The sequence below is a fragment of the Sorex fumeus genome, unplaced genomic scaffold, assembly GCF_029834395.1.
Source record: "Sorex fumeus unplaced genomic scaffold, SorFum_2.1 ptg000054l, whole genome shotgun sequence".
NCBI classification, from domain to species: Eukaryota; Metazoa; Chordata; class Mammalia; order Eulipotyphla; family Soricidae; genus Sorex; species Sorex fumeus.
Window position 1 is genome coordinate 28,703,321 of NW_026606111.1, and position 22,837 is coordinate 28,726,157.

At 40.8% G+C, this 22,837-nt stretch overlaps 1 protein-coding gene across 2 annotated transcripts in view; it reads right to left on the minus strand.

Annotated features, from left to right (window-relative positions):
* CDK19 (cyclin dependent kinase 19) overlaps nucleotides 1–22,837 on the minus strand; it is a 181,906-nt gene that overhangs the window by 50,358 nt on the left and 108,711 nt on the right. For both annotated transcript variants that reach the window (XM_056125305.1, XM_056125306.1), the window contains 2 exons: nucleotides 9,014–9,124; nucleotides 6,999–7,139 (listed from right to left, as the gene is read on the minus strand). In XM_056125305.1, the coding sequence (XP_055981280.1) occupies nucleotides 6,999–7,139; nucleotides 9,014–9,124 (252 nt within the window). The remainder of the gene's footprint in view (nucleotides 1–6,998; nucleotides 7,140–9,013; nucleotides 9,125–22,837) is intronic.

Genomic DNA, 22,837 nt, shown 5'->3' on the forward strand with positions numbered 1-22,837 from the left:
TTTACAGCTTGTCAGTAAGCCTTTACAACTCAGCAGTATTACCAACCGATAAGACAACGTTTTTGCCGTTACTTAAATTTCGCTTTGCACTTCTGCCTTTGGTTTTTGCAAGTGAAAAATACAAATCAGAAACAAATATAATCCCAGTGATAATATGTAAGTCGCAGACCGCATGATAAGACAGGAATCTCTAGGAGTCAGGGATGTGGTTCAAGGGGTAGAGCATATGCCGAGCACGTGTGTGAGGTGCCAAACTGCATGGCCCATGGCACCTCCACGTGTAGCCATGGTGGCTGGGCCCAGGCATGAATCCATCTGGCCCGCAGTGCTGCTGCCCTGCCACTGAGCAGAGCAGAGGGCAAGATGACCCTATACTGCTCTCCTCTCTCCCAGGAACCACGAGTGTACTCCCTATAAAAAGGATGCCAAGACACGCATGTTCAAAGTGATAAATCCTGATTCTCAAATTTGAACACGCCTCTTATGTTCACAGTGATAAAGTCTGATTCTCTCTAGATTTATGTAGATTAAACTTATGATTCAAGAGCAGAGCAGTTATGAAGTGGAAGAGAGAGGAGAGGAGGAGGCGAGAACAGAGGAGTATATACTGAATCCTGGTCATAACTCATTGGAGAATGTTTGCAAAAGGGATAATGTTCACAAAAGGGATAAATGATCCCTTATAATAATTTGTTAGTCCTCTAAAACTAGAAAATACTACCTCCGAACCTTTATCGAACGTACAACTTTTATGCATGGAGAAAATATTTATGGAAGGAAGGAACTTGTTGCATTTTCTTTCTTGTCTTTCTGTCATATAAAAAGGTCAATAACAGCAGCTAAATATTTACAAGCTTAGATGATGGCAGGCAGCTTTGGACATGGTTTCTACGCCTGCCCACGCTGCATATACTCTGTGCAGAGCCTTTTCTTTATCGTGAGCCAAACTGAGTAAAGCAGACTGCCACCAAAAAAGCTGGGACATTACTCCCGTGATTAACTTACGGACGACTTTTTTTCCCCATTTTAAAGTTTTATTAAAGAGCCATGATTTACAAAGTTTCTGATAGTTGAGTTTTAGGCATACAATAATTCAACACCAATCCCTCCCACTGTGTCAGCTTCCTTCCACCAGTGTTCCCAGAGTCCCTCCCCATCCCAACCCCTACTCTCCACCCCTGCCTGTCAATGTGACAGGCACATTACAAAGTTTCAGTGGTTGCCACTGAATCTTATGTTCTCAGTTTTGCTGAACTTAGAGCTCATGTTTTCAGTTCTGTTGAATCTGTGTGTTGGGTATATGGCTATACCCCTCATTCATAATAACACTGGCGTAACTGAAGCCCTGATGCCCATTAGCCCATTACTTCTTGTTCTCTTCTTCCCCCCTTGATTTCCTTCCTTCTCTGTCTGTCTCCTCTCTAAACACTGGGGGCAAGGATGACTTAAGTATCTCTTTTTTGCAATATATTTCCTCACCCAGTATTCTATATTCCACAGATAAGTGAGATCATCCTGTGTTTGTTTCTTCTTCTGATTCATTTCACTCAATATAACTTCTAGTTCCAACCAGGCTGCAGCAAATTGCATGATTTTATCATTCCTTGCAGCTGCATAGTATTCCACAATGATTGATATATATATATATATATATATATATATATATATATATATAACATCTTCATAATCCATTCATCTGTCATTGAATGCCCAAGTTGATTCTATATCTTAACTATTGTCCTGAAAGCAGCAATGAATAATGCAGCGAATTTCCTTTTGAGAGAATGTTTTTATGCCCTGAAGTGGAATTGTTAGATCATATGCCAGTTCAATTCTAAATTTATTGAGAACTCTCCATACTCTTTTCCACAGGGTTGTACCAGATGACATTCCCACCAGCAGTGGATGAGAGTTCCTTTTTCACCACATCCCTGCCAACCCGGATTGTTCCTGCTATTTTTGATATATGACATTCTCACCGGTGTGTGATGGTATCTCATTGTTGAGACTGTGACTTTCTGGGGCTGGAGCAATAGCACAGTGGGTAGGGTGTTTGCCTTGCACGCGACCAACCCGGGTTCAATTTTCAGCATCCCATATGGTTTCCTGAGCACTGTTAGGAGTAATTCCTGAGTGTAGAGCCAGGAGTAACCCCCCACTCAAAAAAAGACTGTGACTTTCTAACACCCACTTTTGTGGACCCTTGTTTACTTGCTCTGCTGAAGAAGACCGCCCTGGCATTAGATGCTCTCTAGAGAGACCATGCGGCAAAGGAATATGAAGGCATGTACCCACCAGGAGGGAAGAAGCAGATTCTTCCCAGTCAAGACCTGAGATGACCGCACCTATCAGAGTGACCAGAGAGCTGAACAAGGTGTCACTGAAAATAAAAAATGAACCACCTCAAACTATATTCTTCTGTCATTTTAGTGTAACAAGCACCCATATATATTATATACATATTATATATATATTTCTTTATAGCTAGAATATCTTTTATTTTTTCCTTTCTTTCCATCTCATTTTATTAGTAATATTTATTACTGTTATTTTTTTACTAATAAACTCATAAAATGTCTGTAGTTCTGTGACAGAAGTGACTTTTTGACAATTCAAAATTTTTAGTTATTAGCTAATAACATAACCCAAAAGACTGCTAGCTACAATTTCTTTCTCTCAGTGGATTTGACAAAATTTCATGTATCATATTGCACACTATATAGTCATCTGAACCTCTCAAAGACCACTAATTCACCTGTTATCTAATTATCATTAGAATTTATTAGAATTTGAATGAAACTTATAAAATTAAAAAAAAAACGATTGGGTCTGGGACCCTAAGGAACTTATTCAAATCCTTCTTTAGATAAAGACTTGTATTTATCATGTGCTAGGTACTGAGATACAAAAAAGAAAAAGAGACAGTTTCACCTAGAGTTCAATTTATGCTATGGATTCAGTAGCAAAGTTCTGTGACTCAGAACATAAATCCATTTAACAATACTATTCTTTAGCAAGCATTTTTCTACCTTTACTAAAGAATAATGTGTAATTCCCAGATGCTTTGTGAAATTCAATTTAAGTAACTTATGATCACAAACAATATGCCAACACCAGGAATAGAAAAATTACTGAAACATAATCCTTGCTCTCAAGAAACCCATAGTTTTGAAAAGGAGATAAACTGTATCTTGGAATTCTTCCAATCTACCAGAATAGTAATCCCATAAAAATGAGTCATCCTATATTTCATTTTCTTACTCTTAGCCATATCCTGCTATAAAATTAAAATACGTCTTTTCTCCCGTGGTGTTGTTTACAAGTTCCAAATATTTATAGAGTTATGTCTCTACTCGACTGTCTCAGCCAAGATAAATATATTTAGTTCCTTTTCTTCTTTCCTGGTAAAGCGATTCCTCAATATAAGTAATCTTTCTGATGACTTTATTTATATTCTCTAGTTTACCATAAATTCTAGGATCTGAACAATATTAATAAAAAATACTGCTTCAAATATGAAGTCAATAAAAAAAAGGAACCCTAAAGACTCTGATGATGCAATGGTTCTGTGCACAAAGTCCAAAGCACTGGCTTATTTTCATTTTGGGGACAACACCCAGAGATGCTCAGGGTTCACTCCTGATTCTGTCTTAGGGGTCACTCTCGCAGTGCTGGGGGACTCTACGGAGTGCCTGAGATCAAATCCAGGTCAGCCATCCCTGCTGTATGATCGCTCCAGCTCTTATTTACTATTTTAGTACTTAAAAGTAAACATCCTTAGATAATAATTTTAGTAAAATCTTGTGAGCTATAACAATACCAGAAACTGAATTTTTCTATTTTCTGATAATTTCATTTGCCGTTTTGTTGTAAGAAGCAATACGAAGCAAATTTGCTTATGCTGGTTTGGGGGCTGGGCGGGAAACTGGGGACACTGGTGGAAAGAAGGTCACACTGATGATGAGATTGGTGTCGGAATACTCGATGCCTGAAACCACTGTATTATGAGCAGCCACACCCACCTTGATATTTAGGGCCTCCTCCTTCAGACTCCAACTCGTGGTCTTTTGGTCTTACCTCATAGCATACTGTCCGTCTTTGAGTCAGACAGAACTACATACCCTTTCTGGGATAATGCAAGGCTTTCCTACCTTAAAAGTTTTATATACAACACACCCTTAGGTTTACCCTCATGCCTCAAATCTTTAAAGTCTATTCAGTCTTGAAAGTTCAACTCAATGGAAGCTTGCCACACTGGTGGGTGGGGACTGCAGAGAAGGGATCACTACAGCAAGGTTAGTTGGAAACGATCTCTGGACAACAACTGAGGGTGGAAAGAAAGTTAAAAGTAAAATAAAAATAATAATAATAACAATCTTTCAGTATCTGTAGTGCAAACCATAATGCCAAAAGGAGGGAGGGAGGGAGGGAGGGAGGGAAGGAGGGAGGGAAGGAAGGATGGAAGGGAGGGAGGGAGGGAGGGAAGGAGGAAAAGGAAAGAAGGGAAGTACTCAAAAAGTACTTTTCTAGGGGGCTGGAGAGGTAGCACAAAAGGTAGGGCATTTGCCCTGCACGCGGCTGACCCAGGTTCGATTTCCAGCATCCCATATGGTCCCCTGAGCACCGCCAGGAGTAACTCCTGAGTGTAGAGTCAGGAGTAACCCCTGTGAATCACAGGGTGAGACCCAAAAAGCAAAAAAAAAGTACTTTTCTAAATCTTTCCCTTATTTCATTTCCCCAGAATCTCTTTTGAACAGCTATACCCTTTACACAGACACAATCTCATTGGCTCTTATTTATCTTATAATTACTTGCATATATGCCCAATTTCTTTCTTCAACTATACTCCTAGATGCAGTAATATTTATACTTCTCCATCCCTCTAGGTTTTACCATAAAAAGAAATGATAATCAATATTCTAACCAATATACATTCACTGAAAACATACGTACTTAGTACCAACTGCTGAATTACAGTAGCATATAAAAACAAATCACAGATTCTGCTCTCTCAAAAGCTTATGGGTTCCAAAATGCTTTAAGACATCTACATGAAGAGAGTATTGATATGTGTCATAAAAGAAATAAAATTAAGTACAGCCACAAACAGAGAAATCATTTCCAAGTAGAGATGAGTATAACAGAAAGTGTTAATGTTTGTACAATTCCTCAGAGACAGGTGAGCATGAGTAAGTGAAACAGGAGTTTTAGGAAGGAAGAAATAAAGGCATATGAGGCAGGACATCTTGGGAAGCATCAGCAAACAAAGTTAAAAATAAAGTGAAAGATAATAAAGCTAGAGAAAAAAGTTAAAAGCCATTGGAAGTATGTCTGAAAAGACTTGAAAAGCCAAATAAGGAACTAGACCTGCAATCTATAAGCTTCAATTTCATCTTTTGTTGGAGGAATTTTTTCAAAGCCTTGAGCAGGAGCTGAGTAATATTCTGAAAGCCTGAAGTAGACTGAAACGAAAAAGATTGTGGAAAAGGAGACAAGAGGCTGGTACTATATAACAGAGAGCAAGAGAAGAAAGAGAGAATACAGCTGGAACTAGGAATGAGGCTCTAGGAATATAAATTAATGAAGAAAACCATGAAATATATAAACTTATTCTTATTAGTTTTAGTGTCTGGGCCACGTTCGATGCTTAAGTGTCACTCCTGAGCAGTGCTTGAGGAAGCATACGAATGCCAGCGATCAAACCTGAGATTCCTGTATGCAAAGTGTGCGCTCAGCCTGTTGACTCCAGATAGATATTTTAAAGGTAAAGCTGAAAAGATTAATATGTTCTGGATATGGAATGCAGAGAAGGGTCTTGCGGGGGTAAAATAACTTTTGAGGCGAGTAGGAGGGTGGTACAAATCAACCAGAATAAAAGACACTAAAGCAGCAACAACTTTAGATGGGAGAAAACAAAGTGCTGGTCATACTGAGTTTGAGTACACTAATGAACAGTCACCTGATGACATCACAGATAAAATGTGTGAATTTATGTCATTTAGGTCAAAAATACATAATTTGGGGGAAAAAGAACAGTTGAATTAGTTAATCCTTAATAAAAATATTTTATGACTCCAAAAATAAAATTCACAGAATTTCCAGAGTTTATAATAAATTAAAAACTAAAATTATTTATAATAGACATTTCAATCTATAACAACCTCACATAACCCAAGAATCAATTTTAATGTGCTGATTTGTGATTAACAGTAATAAGGATGAGTGGACATCTTTGAAGAGTTTACAGCTTTAAATTATGAGGTCAAATACTTTTGTAAATACCCTTTGTGGTTACTGTAATTTAGCCCCATTTTCAAAGGCACAGCATGAAATTCTCAAATCAGATGACTGAAACCTGACTGATAAATTAACGAGAGGGATTAATTTGGTGCAAAATGAAACTTTCAATTATAGATTTATAATTATTACAACTATTCAGTACCCGTATTTTCTTTTGCAAAATTTCACCTACACAAAGGGAAGATGAATAGCATATAATTTGAAAATGAATAAATGTTTTCAGTACATGTATTGAAAAATATTCAAATTGCAGATAATTTGCTAAATAAGTATATTCCACATATAAGACTTATTGTTAATACTGGTAACAGCATTGTATTTACTGTGTGTAATATTTTTGGTTTTTTACTTAAGAAAAAATCTCGGTCTTCTATAATCAAGCATTTTTTTAAAGTAATGAGCAATAATACATATAACTATTTCATTCAGATTGTACCAATCATTGCTGAAACCCACACTGACATTTTATAGCTATGCAAAAATATGATGGAAGAATGTACACCAAATGTCAATAACTGTAACTTTTTTATTGTAAGTTTACGGATGATTTTTTATTTCCACATGCATATTTTCAAAATTTCCTACAATGAATGTTTATTAAAATTGTACCAAGAGCCATTTTTAAAGATTGGGAAAGAAAAGTAATTTTAATGAGAGGGAAAGAAAAGATACTGACCAATTCAGAAGAACAAACTTACCAGATCTCTGTGAAGCACCCAATTTGCATGGAGGTAATGAATACCATCAAGAATCTGGTAAAGTAATGATTTAACCATGGATCTTGGCAACTGCATTGGCTTTTTATTTGCTTTTGATGCACGGTGAAACTTAATAATATGCTAAAAGTTAAAAAGAAAACTATAATAATATATAGTCTTTGTTAATAGATATGTCAATATACAACAATTAAGGAAGCAATACATTTTCTGCATCTTAAAATTGCTTATTAAAGGTCAATAATGACAAATAAATATGATCTGAATAATAATGTTAACCAAAATGGAACCATATGTTAGGTAAACATGGTAGAGTTAATAGGTGAATAATGACTAGATTTAATGAACTATTAAAATTTTCAATAGATAAGACCAAAAGAGGTGAAAGTGTTACTTGAAAGGCTGCTGAAACATAGCTCTAATTGTATTCTGACAGAATAAAAGATTTTTTAAAAAAATTTTAAATATTAATATAAAAGTCAGCACTTGTACATTTGGGGGAAATCACAGACTGTGTATACTTGAATTTATAATTAGTTTTAACTTTATTTTAGCACAAAACAAATTAGGATATATTCCTAGTAGTTAATATTAAGTATGAAGTCATTAGAAGCATGTAAGATAAACAATGAGGTATTTGGTCTTCTTGAAATACAACTGAACCACCATATTTAAATTTGTGGGTTATAAAAACAATGTAAAGTAAGGGAAGACACACCACTTGCCCACCCTTCACAACTACCTCTACTTCCACCACCTCTGTGTAAAACATGCCAGACTGAGTACCAAATATCTATAAAAAATAAAATAAAAAAGAGAAAAAAACACTGCAGGCTCTTGACATAACTGATTTATTTCCTGAAAGTTCCTTCTAGACCTAGAAGCTGGTTAAAGTTATTCCTCGATACGTTTATTATTTACATCGAGGATGAACTACATAAAACTGAATTCCAATTTAATTGTCCAACATTTAAACTTACGGTCAAGATTGCAATTTTTTTTTTTAAATTCAATCAACTCCTCACATAAAAATCTTAAAAGGCCAATTTCAGTTTTTTGTTTGTTTAGTTTTGGGGGCCATACCCAGTGGTGTTCAAAGCTCACTCCTGGCTCTGCATTCAGGGATCACTCCTGGTGGGGCTCAGAGGACCATATGGGATGCCAGGGGTCAAAACTGGGTCAGCAGCTTGCAAGGCAAGCACCCTACCAGCTATACAATCTCTCCAACCCCTAAATGCCCAGTTTAAAAAGTTGGAATTAGGTCTGGGGAGATAGCCCAAAGGGCTGGAGAATGCAGAAGCACTCAGTTCAAAATCCTGTGGACCCAAACCCCACTGGAGGAAGACCTGGGTACCACTGAGAGCAGCTCCCCCAGAGAGCAACAAGGTGGAAGCAGCCTTGCTGGGCGTGGCCCTCCACATAAAAGCAAAAACAATGAATAAAAGAAAACTACAATAATATATAGTCTTTGTTAATAGATATGTCAATATAACACAATTAAGGAAGCAGGTTGGAATATGTTAGAATTAGAATTTTTGGCTTCTTTATATATTGATAAGACAGCCTTGAATTTGCAAAATTTTACATGTACTCGATTTGATAGAAGTTACTTTAGTGACCAAATGACAGAAAAACCACTCATAAGCATATAACTTGTTCAATTGGAACTGCAGAGCATACAATTAAAGAAAGTAGTTTCCGCTACACCTATTAGTAAACTGCCACTAATTTCTGCATAAACTGAAAATCTCCCCCGCACTACATTCTGAAGAGAAATTTCTGACTGTCAGACATTACAAATACCAGCCTCCCTTAAAGTAAGGTTTTTAATGTTTAGGGCTCAAACTCTTCTAATTCAACAGTTACATTTATTATAGTTTTAGAACTGGTCCAGCTTCCTGTGCATTATTAGTCACACACATATTAGTCATGCACTTAGTACATCCATTTCTCCATAACTACACATAAAATATCCCCAAAAGCATATTTCAACTTACCCACAAGTCATGTTCTGCATAGTCAAACAGCAGCCACACCTTCCTGTCGCTGTGAGACAGGAAAACTTTCTGCAGGGCGATCACATTCGGATGCTTCAACTCTCGCAAAAGCTAAAGACAAGAGGGAGAGAGGGGTCACTCCTCTATGCAGGTGTGGAACTTCCTGTAGCTTCAAAATGAAAAAACATGCACAATCCAGAGAAGCGAAAAGAAAAACTGTTGCCCCAAACACCACTTTTCAGGGACTAGCTCTGTCAACATCATGGAGTATTTTTTTTTTTCCTCTCTTTGGGTCACACCCCACAACGCACAGGGATTACTCCTGGCTCATGCACTCAAGAATTACTCCTGGTGGTGCTCGGTATTTTATTTTATTTTACTAATTTTTGGGTCACACCCAGTGATGCACAGGGCTTACTCTTGGCTTTGCATTCAGGAATTACTATTGGCGGTGCTCAGGGGACCATATGGGATGCTGGGAATCGAACCTGGGTCGACTGTGTGCAGGGCAAACACCCTACCCGCTGTACTATCGTTCCAGCCCCTGTGTGCGGTATTTTAAATGACACTGTTTGGTTTGGTTCTGATCCGCAGACCACTCCTTCAGCTGACACTTGGGGGCTGATACCCCTGTAGTATTTGAAGAACCAGGAACTGGGATACTGGGATCAAACAAATGTACAACCAGCATATACTCTAGCCCCCTGAACTATTCCCCCATCCTGTAAATGAGATGTGGTGTTTTTCCATTCGGGAGTGGGGTAGTGGCTGGGAGTGGGGCTTTGGAGCCATACTCAGCAGTGCAGACAGTGGAGTATTACTCTTAGGGAATTGTATTTGGTGCTGGGGATCAATTCAGCTGCATGCAAAGCAAGTGCCTTATCTTCTGTGCCACCTCTCTGGCTGCCATGGATAAGATCATTTTAAATGGTAAACAGAAGGAACACAACATTGAATAAATGTATGTTAGTATGTGTGTATCTTTTTCACTAGAGGAAAGCTTACTGGCAGGCAACAACAATATACTGATACTATTTATAACCACCCAAGCATAGCACGTGCTCAAGAAATATTTAATATATGGGGCTGGAGCAATAGCACAGCGGTTAGGGCGTTTGCCTTGCATGCGGCTGACCCGGGGTTCAATTCCCAGCATCCCAGATGGTTCCCCAATCACTGCCAGGAGTAATTCCTGAGTCCAGGAGTAATTCCTGTGTGCAGAGCTAGGACTAACCCCTGTGCATCACCAGGTGTGACCCAAAAAGGAAAAAAAAAAGAAGAAGAAGAAGAAATATTTGATTAAAAAAAAAAACCAGAAAGAAAGAACATTCAGTACTAAGGGGGATAGCACAAAGGGCCAGAATCCATGCTTTGCATGTAAAAAAAAGTCCAGGTTTGAGCTCTGGGCCCTCGAGTCAGACAGGAAATATCTCCTGGTCATCATGGTATGCTAAGTGGCAGCAGTAGGTGCTGAGCACTGCAGGGTGGTGGTCCAAAAACAAAGAAAAAGGAAAAAGAGAACAGTTATTTTAACAAACTCTACATTTATCTATACCTAAATATTTTAGTTGAAATTTTCTTTTTAGAATTTTTTTCAGAATAGTGAGTACAAGGAAATAGCTTATTTTTACCCACTGATTAAAAAAAAAAAATAGTGTGGTGGAGAATTCTATAAAATAGAGGAAAGAACTAGACCTTTTCAAAATAGGAACTTTAAGCTGGCCTCGGAAGGAAATACAGGTAGACCAGACCAGCAGGTGAAAGCAGAACTGGCACCTAACAGTGAGTCGCTGGATCCAATAGTTAGGAACTCTAAGAGAAACTGCTCAGGATGGAAGCTATTTTAAACAAGCCCCACCGGCCATCCTCAGCCAGGCTTCAGACTAAACAGATAAGAGAGAGACATACACTGGATGAATCTGATAAGCATTTATCAACTGAATAAATACTTGGAGTCTATTTTACTCAAAGTAAAATTTCTGTTGAATAATTTCTATGTGCATGACAATTACAACCACTTTTTTTTTTTACTTGAGGGGGAGGCAGAGAGGGCACACCTGGCGATGGTCAGGGGTTACTCCTGACTCTGCACTCAATTGTTATTTCTGTGGTGCTTGGAGACCATATGGGATGCCGGGCATGAAACCTGGTCAACTGTATGCAAGCAAGGCCAGTGCCCTGCCTGCTCTACTATCACTCTGGCCCCCAAGCACTTTACTCTCTTTTAATCCTTATAACCCAATGAAACACACAGAATCTACGGTTTAGTGTAATAAAAGTGATGAACAAAGTTTAATAGCTAGAAAAAGAACTCTAGATTTAAAGAGATGTACCTGACTCCAAAGCCTGTACTTTTCTACTAGTTGCAGTTTTTGTCTTCAATGCTCACAAAGCAGTGCGGGAAACAGACAGGGCGAGAAATAAACTGCTGAGCCGTGCTAGAAAGTTTAAATGAGTAAGGTGTACTTTGAATGTATTGCTGGAACCATGTAAAAACAAACTCCATCTCAACAACTTTTATAGAACACATCCTAGCTGACTGCTTAATTACTTTCAAAGATTTATTACCTGGCTCCTCAACTCTCTCACTCTGGTTCTGTAGCTCAGCTTTTTCTCCCCTACAAGGCTGCTGGGACGTGCTGTCAGCTGTAATACACGGGGCATCATTCCCAGATATGGCTCCCTGGTCTTTTCGCATCCATACGCTCCCGACACAAAGACGCAAGAGAGGATGAGCTGGGCTTACTGCTATTGAGCCTTCTACCTTTCTGCCAGTCTCAGGATTCTATGTCCCTTTGGATCTACGTCAGAAAAGAAGAGCTGGAAGGGAGAAGAAGAGGGAAAACAAATTCTGACCCCTGGGAAGAGAGGGAAAAGCAAGGGTGAGGGTCGCTTAGTGGATGCTTCTAGTTAATCAGCAAGAAGTCTCGTCTACTTGAGCGCAGTTTTCAATAGCATCCTCCTCTCAGTGGGTCTTCCCTACCTTCTGCAAACCATCACCATCCTTCTGTACCTTTATTTTTCTGCAAAGTAATACTAAGGAGTTAAAAAAAAAAGTTTTCTAGTGACTCCAGTAGGGGAAAAAATATAAACATGTTTCAAAGGGTGCGAGGAGCACTGTCAGTGGCAGATTTTTTTCAGGTAATCTGGTTCTGATTCTGTGGAAGTTTACAACTCTGCATGTGATAGATCCAAAAATAATAAATGCAGAATAAATCTTTACTCTGCGGGACCTGGGGTTTAGATCTCCAAGCCTGCCCGGACCGGGACTGGGCCTCCTCCACCCAGATCTCCCATCTTCCAGTATGTAGGCCTTGCCCCCACCAACTGCCCCCAGCATCGTGTTATCCCATCAATGGCCAAGACCCAGAGACTATAAAACCCAGCCTCCGGAAGCATGCGGCCGCAAATGCGGCCACACAACATCTTATTATCTAGTTCTTACTCTGGAGAACCTGGGCTGGAGCGATAGCACAGCGGTAGGGCGCTTGCCTTGCACACAGCCAACATGGCCGACCTGAGTTCGATTCCTCCGCCCCTGTCAGAGAGTCCGGCAAGCTACTGAGAGTTATCTCGCCCACACAGCAGAGCCTGGCAAGCCACCCGTGATGTATTCGATATGCCAAACACAGTAACAACAAAATCTCCAATGGAGACGTTACTGGGCCCACTCGAGCAAATCGATGAACAACAGGAGGGCCTTTACCTTTACCTTTACCTTACTCTGGAGAACCTGGCAGGCTACCGAAAGTATCCTGCCCACACGGCAGAGTCTGGCAAACTCCCCGTGGGTATTCAATATGCCAAAAACCAGTAACAAAGATGGGTCTCATTCTCCTGACCCTGAAAGAGCCTCGAATGTGGCACTTTCTAAAATCTCAGGGCTAGGATGAAGGAGACGTTACTGGTGCCTGCTCGAGGAAATCAATGAACAACAGGATGACAGTGATATAGTGAAATCTTTACTTATCCACATGTAAATTTTGCCCGGACCAGTAAAGTCATTGACTTCACTCTCATGCTAGAAGAAGACAGTTTTATCTCAATTTGCACATCATTTTAATAATTCTGGTCTCTGAATGTGTCTTTTCAAAACAGTCTCCTCTGATAATATAGCATTTTCTTGGTGTCTTCATTTATCTGTAAAATGTGCATAAAATGTGCACATTTTATCTGTACAAATAGTATTATCACAGTTTTACCTACCAGCTGCTGTGTCTGAGTATTCATACTTCCCACCCTCATATTACAAACATATATCAATGGCTGGAAATTTGCCACAAAAGTGCCTAGGGGCGAAGGGCAGTTAGGACAAAGAAGGAATCAGTATGACAATGATAGATGGAAATGATCATTTTGGATGGGACTGAGTAGTGAAAGTAGATAAAGAGATATACCTGATAACCTTTCAGTATGTGTACTACAAACCAGAAGACTCAAAAAAAGAGAGAAGCAAGAGCGAGCGAGAGAGACAGGGAGAGAAGAAAAGCCCCTGCTGTAGAGTCAGGCAGGGTATGGGGAGTGGGGGGAAGGAGGGAAACTGAGGATATTAGTGGTGGGAAATGTACACTGGTGAAGAAATGGGTATTGAAACATTATATGACTGAAACCCAACCATGAACAACTTTGTAACTGTGTATCTCACTGTGATTCAATTTCAAAATTGATTTTAAGAAAGAAAGAAAGAAAGAAGGAAAGAAAAGAAAATATTTGTATCACACCAAAAGTCAGATAGATGAGATAGAGGTTCAAGTTGCTTGCCCTGAATACAACCAATCCTGGTTCAATCTCTGGCACCACATACATTCCCACAGTCCCATCAAGAGTGATCTGTGAGCAAAGTCAGAAGTAAGTTCTGAGCACAGGCAGGAGTATCCCCCATATAAAACAGAAACAGACAATACATACACCATGTTATCATTCTACAATTCAACAACAACAACAACAAAACCATTTGAATCCAAAACATGTCTGTTCCTATGGCTTCATTTAAAGAACTGTGGGCTTAAGCATTATGTGTTTGCTTTTTTTTTTTTTTTATAAATCTAATAGTCTTTTTTTTTCTAACTAGTAAAAAAGCTCCAAAAAGACAATCTTTTGTTGGTTTCATAGCTCCATTGCTTAAAATGGTACCAAGAAGAAAGTCAGCACTCAATAGTTACAAGTGAGGCCAGAGAGACAATCCAGCAGGTAGCGTGTTTGCCTTGCATACAGCAGACCTGGGTTCAATCCCCAGCATCCCATATGGTCCCCTGAGCATCGCCAAGAGTAATTTCGAGAGCATTGCCAGGTGTAGATCCAAAAATCAAAACAAAAAAACACAAACAAAAGAATTAAATTGGGGTTCATAGAGATAGTACAGGGAATAAGCTTTGACTTACTTGTAGAGGACCCCCATTCAATCCCCAGCACCATGTGGTCCCCTGAACTAGGAGGGATCCTTGCCTTCTGGGCACCATCCCATAAGAATCAAATTTACAGAACTTACCTTGTTCTTACAAGATAAATAGTAAACAGCTTGTGATATCACAAAAATAGGACTTTCCTATCTTTTCAAAAGATGTTTTTGAATGGTTTTATTTTTGTTCTTGCTGCCAGACCTGAAGGTGCTCGGGGAAGGAGACAGACTCCAATCTCAGTTGACGGGAAATAACTTCCACTGGTTCTTGGAGTACCAAGTGTTAATGGGGATCAAACCTAAAGCTACTGGGGTGGGGGTGGTGGGAGGGATACTGGGAACATTGGTGGTGGAGAATGGGCACTGGTGGAGGGATGGGTACTCGATCATTGTACGACTAAAACGTAATCACAAAAGTTTATAAGTCTATAACTGTATCTCACATTGATTAAAAATTAAAAAATAAAAATAACCTAAGGCTACAACATGCAAAGCATGAGTCCAGTGTTTAGATCTATTTCTCTGGCCCAGAGTACATTCTTTGGCATGTAGGGGCCCTGGATTCAATCCCCAGCACAGCATGGTCCCGTGAGTACCACTGGAAGCAGTCCCCTTAGCACTGAGACCCAAGCACCATTGAATATGACCCAAACATTGAAAAAATTTAAAAAGTAATGCTTTTTTCAAGTAGCATTTTTGCTAGCAGAAGTCTAAGAATGCAGGCCTAGGGCTGGGATGCTGCTAGTGAAGAGCATCTGTACAAAGGTGTTTCATGCAAGAGCAGTGAAGGCATAATGCGCTTTAAAATCCTAAAGAAAATTACATAAAAGCACAGGAAAAAAAAAAACCAAGAAAATAAAGCAAATATAAATCTAATCACCCGGGGCTGGAGTGATAGCACAGTGGGTAGGGCATTTGCCTTGCACGCAGCCGACCCGGGTTCAATACCCAGCATCCCATATGGTCCTCTGAGCACCGCCAGGAGTAATTCCTGAGTGCAGAGCCAGGAATAATCCCTGTGCATCGCCAGGTGTGACCCAAAAAGAAAAAAAAATCTAATCACCCTTATGATAAAGACAGGTTTAATGACAAAAAGCTAAGCCTTAAACAAATGACACATATCCCCATTCACTAAAACAAAACAAAAGCCCCCTTCTCTACAGTTATTTACTAAAGAAACAGAAACAACCAAGAACACAAACCTCCTATAGCCTTGAATGTGTATGTTCTTTTTGTTTTGTTTTTTAATGTAGTAGTACTGCTATTTATTCAGCCATTGATTAGCTGATTGAATTGGGCATGAACTCCACCTTACTTTTTTTTTCCATTTTTTATAATGTTATTTATTGAATCACCGTGAGAGCAGTTACAAAGCTTTCGGGTTTAAGTCTTGGTCATACAATGCAACACCCGTACCGTCACCAGTGCCCATTCTCCACCACCAAAAACCCCAGTATGCCCCCCATTCCACACCCTCCCCCTACCTGTGGGGCAGATGATTTCCACATTACTCTCACTCTACTGTGATTATATTCAATATTTTTATACCAGACCCACCATTATTATATGGGATTTTACCCCAACACTTAGATCTGCTGAAAAGGCAACAGTAGACAATTTATTTTCTATTCCTGATTATGAATAACATATGTTGCGTGGCTGCAATAGTGGCTGCGTGATTTTGAAATTCCAAAATTTTAACAATTAAATCTGGAGGAATTTCTGCCAAAACCTGCTGGGTTCCAAGGATTTGCTCCTGAGTCTCTTAGATCATTGCCGTTAAGCAGCTTGATCAGGAGCCAGAAAGGCCGTTTGTGGGCGGCGACTCAGGGTCTCGTCGGGACGGGGAGGAAAGGGCCGGCTCCACACCCATCCCGTGAGGCCCCACGTGTCTTGTCACTGTGGGCCCAAACCTGACTGTGACTATTCAGTGGCATCTGGTGGATGGCGGCCACTAGGCCGCCAAGGGGGAGCAGGTGGAGGGACAGCACCCTTTCCCCCCTGGGGTGGCCCACCAACAGAAACCTACTGCACAGTCCAGGCGCATTTCTGCCAAAAGCCACTGGGTTTCAAGATTTGTTTCTGAGTCTCTGGGATCATGGCCATTAAGCAGCTTGATCAGGAGCCAGAGAAGCTGTTCATGGGCGGGCAAGTCGAGGTCTCATTGGGACGAGGAGGAAAGGGCTGGCTCCACCCCCATCCAGTGAGGCCCCATGTGTCTCGTCACTGTGGGCCAAACCTGACCACAGTGACTTCTGGAGGATGGCGGCCAGTGGGCCACCAAGGGGAACAGGCCAAGGCACGAAACCTATTCCCACCTGGGGTGGCCCAGCGCCAGTAACCTACTGCAGGGACTGGACGCATTTCTGCCAAAAGCTGTTGGGTTTCGAGATTAGTTTCCAAGTCTCTGGGATCATGGCCGTTAAGCAGTTTGATCAGGAACCAGAGAGGCCATGCCTCCAAATATATAGCTGAGCTGGAGGTGGTTTGTGGGTGTGTCTCCCACATACCTAACTTTTGGCCATTTACTTTCTTGGTAAACTTTGCCCCAAGTTTTTGGGGTCTGGCCAAAGGCACAGCAGCAATTTTGGGATATCTGGAAGTCTGAAGGTGCTATCAGGCTGCTGATGCACTCGTACAGATTGACCTGCTGGCGGCACCATACACCTGAATGTGTATTTCTTTATAAATAAAAGAAACTATTACATACAATCGGGCTGGAGCGATAGCACAGTGGTAGGGCATTTCCCTTGCATGCAACCTGCCTGGCCAACCCGGGTTCGATTTCTCCGCCCCTCTCAGAGAGCCTGGTAAGCTACCGATAGTATCTTGCCCGCACAGCAAAGCCTGGCAAGCTCCCAGTGACATATTCAATATGCCAAACACAGTAACAAGTCTCACAATGGAGACGTTACTGGGCCTGCTCGAGCAAATCGATGAACAATGGGAGGACAGTGTTACAGTGCTACATACAATAAATCTATGCGAGGCATCTATCTGCTTGGTGTGAATAGCATGTCAAGAAATCAACAACTGGGCCAGGGATGCAGGTCAGGGATGAACTCCTGCCTGGCAAGTGTTAGGATTTGAACTCAATCCCCAGAACCACATTGACCTACAAAAATATTCATAAAACAGAAAAAAAATAAACCAAAATATTGTTATCATTACCTTAGGTGAAATATGTAATTTTAAATAATTTTCATCTGTGAGTTTTCTACAATGAGCATTAATCTTATAATTTAGAAATATCCACATTTGAAAAGACTAGAAATCCACCTGCTAAGATAGTATCATACTATTGAAACTTCTTACCTGGTTGATCTGAGAAAGGACACAGATAGACGAATATGGTGCCTTAATTACTGGTGATATTATATGACCAACTGACTTAAATCTTTTGTCACACTAATATTTGGTCAATATGACATCATATAACTATAAATGTACTCTGATCACATTCAAATATTAGTTTTAATTAGTAAAAACAGTCAACCAAGCAGAATCAGCCATTCATTTATTTTTCTTTATATATATGTATACACACACACACACACACACACACACACATATATATATATTTGGTTTGGGGGTCCTACTCAGCAGTGCTCAGGACTTACTCCTGGCTCTGCACTCAAAGGACACTCGTGGTGGGGTTAGGGAGACCATATGGGATGCAGGGGATTGAACTCAGATTGGTTGTGCGCAAGGCAAGTACCCACTGTACTCACTCCAAACCCATGGAATTCATTTTCTACTCCCAACTTCAAGACAATGCTGGTTAGAATCTGCAGAGAGTGCAGAGAGGGGGAAGTGTTTTGCTTTCTAACGGAACATATCTAATGTAGGATGTTTCACTTTGTAGAGTCACTGGCACTATCTCGTAGTATCTCACTCCCAGATCCTCTTAAGAAACTGTAATAACAATTTGCAACTTATCTCAAAGAACCTTGGTTAAGTTTTTGCTTGCGATGTTAGAGAGCAAATCCCAGGACTTTATACGTGTGCGTCATATGCTGTACCACTAAGCTACATGCTCCTGATGAATTACTAAAATGTAAGTTACCGTGCCAATAAGACAATGTTATTTCAAAATCACTAAGCTTCTAGAGAAGATAAACAGTGACGTCAATGCTCAATTAAACTAACCATTTGTTAATCATTTATTCCTCAACACCCCAATGGAATTTTAACAATAGCAATATGGAAAGCTATTAAATGATCCAGCCAAACTGCAATACAGGAAATGTCTACTGCACTGTTTCCATTAAACAGAAAACCTCAATTTCTCCCACTTTAGAAACCTTCACATACATTATGAGAAAACGCAAAAGAAGAATGTATTTTGAATATGAAATAAATGATTCTTTTCATACTAAACATCTACTAGATATAATCAATAGATCCTAAATATGCCTACTGTAAGCTTATTTTTATAATATTAAAGAATGTAATCTGATTATTCCACCATATACTTTTACACTTCAAAATGATAAAATAAAAATAATTATGGTCAAAATAATTGTGTCCAAAAATAATAGCAAAATATAGAAAAAGGGGATAGCTCAGAGGGGAAAGGCACAAACTTTGTGTGCTAGAGCCCCATGGTCCCCCTACACCAACCTAGTTAACAGCCCCCAAATACTGTCGGATGTGGTCTCAAAACCAAAATAAACAAAATCATAGCAAATTCCTGGTGATATTAGTCTACGTACAATTCAATTTCTAGTATACAGTTCATTGGCTGCAAAAAGAAGCTTTTAAATTCACCGATAGGAATATCTCTCAGTGATACAAGGGCTTCTTGGTAGTTCTTGCTTTGGTTTTTAGCATAGTTCTCTGTGATTATGTCAATGGTTTGAAGTGGAGACATACCCATTATGCTCACTCTAAATAAGAGTACAGGGGCTCCTGAGATAGTTCATAGTGCTGGAGTGTGTGTTTTGCGAGGGGGAGACTTTGCGCAAGGGAGACGGGAATTCTATCCCCAGGCAATACATGAACCCCCAAGTACAGCCAGGAATAATAGTTCAAGCATCACCACAAACTTAACAAAACAAAATAAAAATACAAACAACAGAAGAAAAGAGTACCTAACTGACTAGATGATAGTAATAAGAATGCAGGCAGGGAAACAACCATCTCCTTGTTTGGTTGGTTTGTTTTGTTTGGGAGGCATACCCTCAGGGTTTAGGTACTGATGATCTGTGTTCACTCCTGGCAGGGCTGTGCAGGAACCATATGTGGTGCTGGTGATTAAAATGGGGATGGCTCTCTCTCCTTTGGGGTGCTGTGGTTTGCGAAAGAGGAACTGAGTGCCACAGAGGCAGGGTGAGATTGGGGGACGGGGGGTGGGAGGGATACTGAGATTAGTGGTGGTAGAGAATGGGAACAGGTGGAGGGATGGGTACTCGATCATTGTATAACTGAAACCCAAGCACAAAAGTTTGTAAGTCTACACTGTACCTCATGGTGCTTCACTAATAAAAATTTAAAAAATAAATAAATAAAAATCCAAATAAAATAGATGATATATATAGGAAAAAAAATAAAGAATACTGAAGAATTATTATAAAAAAATGGGGATGGCTGAGTGCAAGGAAAGTGCCTTTGCCCTTGTAATACTTCTCAGACCACCGGTGGTCTGAGAGATATCTGTATAGAGAGAGATAGATATACATATGTGTATTATTATATATAATATTCACTGTCACTGTCCTCCTGTTATTCATCGATTTGCTCGAGCGGGCCCAGTAACGTCTCCATTGGAGACTTTGTTGTTACTGTGTCTGGCATATCGAATACGTCACAGGGAGCTTGCCAGGCTCTGCCGTGCGGGCGAGATACTCTCGGTAGCTTGCCGGGCTCTCCGAGAGGGGCGGAGGTATCAAACTCAGGTTGGCCATGTTGGCTGCGTGCAAGGCAACTGCCCTACCACTGTGCTATCGCTCCAGCCCATATAATATTATATGTTATATGTATATATTATTATATGTCTATATTATTATACGAGGGCCACACCTGGTAGTGCTCGGGGCTTACTCCTGGCTCTGCACTCAGGGATCACTCCTGGCAGGGCTTGGGGGACCATATGGGTGCTGAGGAGCCAACCCAGGTTTGGTGTGTTAGAATTAAGTAAGGCAAATGCCCTACCTGCTGAACTATTGCTCTAGCCCTCTTGCTAGTATTTTTGAAGTCAACAGGTCAAGTATAAGGGAAGCCAGTCTGGAAGCACAGCCATGAACTGCACTTCCTGACAAGGGCTATGGAGCAGATTCCATTTTCCATGACTTGGGACCAGTGGTTTTCAACCACCCATCTACGCAGAGCTGTCGGTCCATAGGCACAAAAGGGCGAAAGCAACTGTCTACCACAGAGCTTACTGACTGCCTAGCCACTGACCACTGTGAGGACCACAGGTGAAAACAAGTTCGAAACACCTGCTTTAAGACAATCTCAACATAAAGTGAGCTGCAGAGGAAGGATTTCTCCGCACCTTCCACCCTCCATGCACCCCACAGTAAAATAAGAAGGGTGATGCCAACCTCCTGTCCCAAGCCTAAAGCACCTGGGCACAGCCTACCATGACCCTCACAGGGGCGGAGTGCAGAAGCCTTAACTTTAATCATCTGGTTTGTTTTCTTCCAGAGTTACACCGCGCCGTATGTGGCATTCATGAAAACATAGCAAACTGATCGGGGGTTGAGGGGATCAAGAATCACTAAATTATATTAATGACAATTAATTCACAATTATCTGTGAATTATTTGACCATGACTTTTGATAATTTGTGAATTATTTGACTATAATTTTCAGTAATTTTTCTTTTTTGCAGAGCGTATGTTCACGAAGAACATTAAGTTTAAAGTAAGCTTTATTTGGGCCAGGATATTTGGGCTCAGTGTAGAAGATATGGTTTTGTATATATGAGGCCCAAGGTGACATACTTGGTGCCAAAAATAATAATTTAAAAAAATATAAGCGTCCATTGGTTTAGAAGATTTGATATTTTGTATCTATTCAAAACAAGCTGAAAAATGCATACGAAGTGTCAAATTCCACTAGATTTTTCTCTTTAAAATGTTCTTCTTCCATGTAAGTTCTATTAACATCCTTCAATACACTTTTTTTTTTTTTTTGGTGGGAGAGGGAAGGCACACATGGAGATGTTCAGGGGTTATTCCTGGCTTTGCATTCAGGAATTACTCCTGATGGTGCTCAGGGGTAACATGGATGCCAGGGATCAAACCTGGGGCAGTATGCACAAGGCAAACATCCTACCTGCTGTACTATCTCTCACATCCCTGAATACACTTTAAACAAACACAAGTTAAATGAAGAGAGCTTATTTAAAATAAACTGCAGAGGCTGGAGAGATGTAACCAACCTGGGTTTGATCGCTGGAATTCCATATGATCCCTTACACACTGCCAGGACTTTCGGAGTGCAGAGCCAGGAGTAACCCTTAAGCATTGCTGGGGGTGGCATACCCCCCCAAAATTTTTTTTAATTAAGGTAAAGGTAAAGGTAAAGGCCCTCCCGTTGATCGTCGATTTGCTCGAGCGGGCCCAGTAACGTCTCCATTGGAGACTTGGTTGTTACTGTGTCTGGCATATCCAATACTCTCAGTAGCTTGCCGGGCTCTCCGAGAGGGGCGGAGGAATCGAACTCGGGTCGGCCATGTTGGCCGCTTGTAAGGCGAACGCCCTACCCGCTGTGCTATCGCTCCAAGCTTCATAGGAAATAGATATTTTAATCACTATGAAACTATCCTCCAGCATTGCAGGGTATGATTCTGGAGGCTCCCAAGCACCAGTGGGGGTTGGGGGAGGGGGGAAGGAGACGGGGGGGGGGGGGGGGGGGGGTGCCTGGATAATCCCTAACACTGCAGGGCCCAGGCAGCACCAACAACCTCAGGCCCTTGCATTTAGCTGCCTGTTAGGCTGAGAATCGCAGGGAAGAGGACTGCTTGGGAATCCTCTCTCCATGGTTAATAAAAATAGAACTTTGAGGCCTGGGGATGTGTCTCAGTAAGAGAACACCTACTTTGCACGAGTAAGGCCTCAAGTAATGTGCCTGGCACTACCCACACAACCACCCTGAGCACCATCTCTGGCTCTGTGTGTGCGATCCTCAGACCCACAACCAAGAGTGCGAGCACCACCACCAAACACATCTCTCCTCAAGCAGTGTGACTGCTGTGCCCTCCCCCCACTCCCCACCGTACCCCCAGTGCATGACGACAATGAAGGGAGGAGGAGAAAAGAATATATAATACACATCTAATGTTAAGTAAGAAAGACAAAAACGTAAGTGAGAATGCAGAGCTGTGTTGGTTGGTTTGTTCTGTCTCATTCTGGTGTTTGGACCCATGCCCAGCAGTGCTCAGGGGTTGCCACCTCGCTTAGGTGGACCCGGGGGACCAT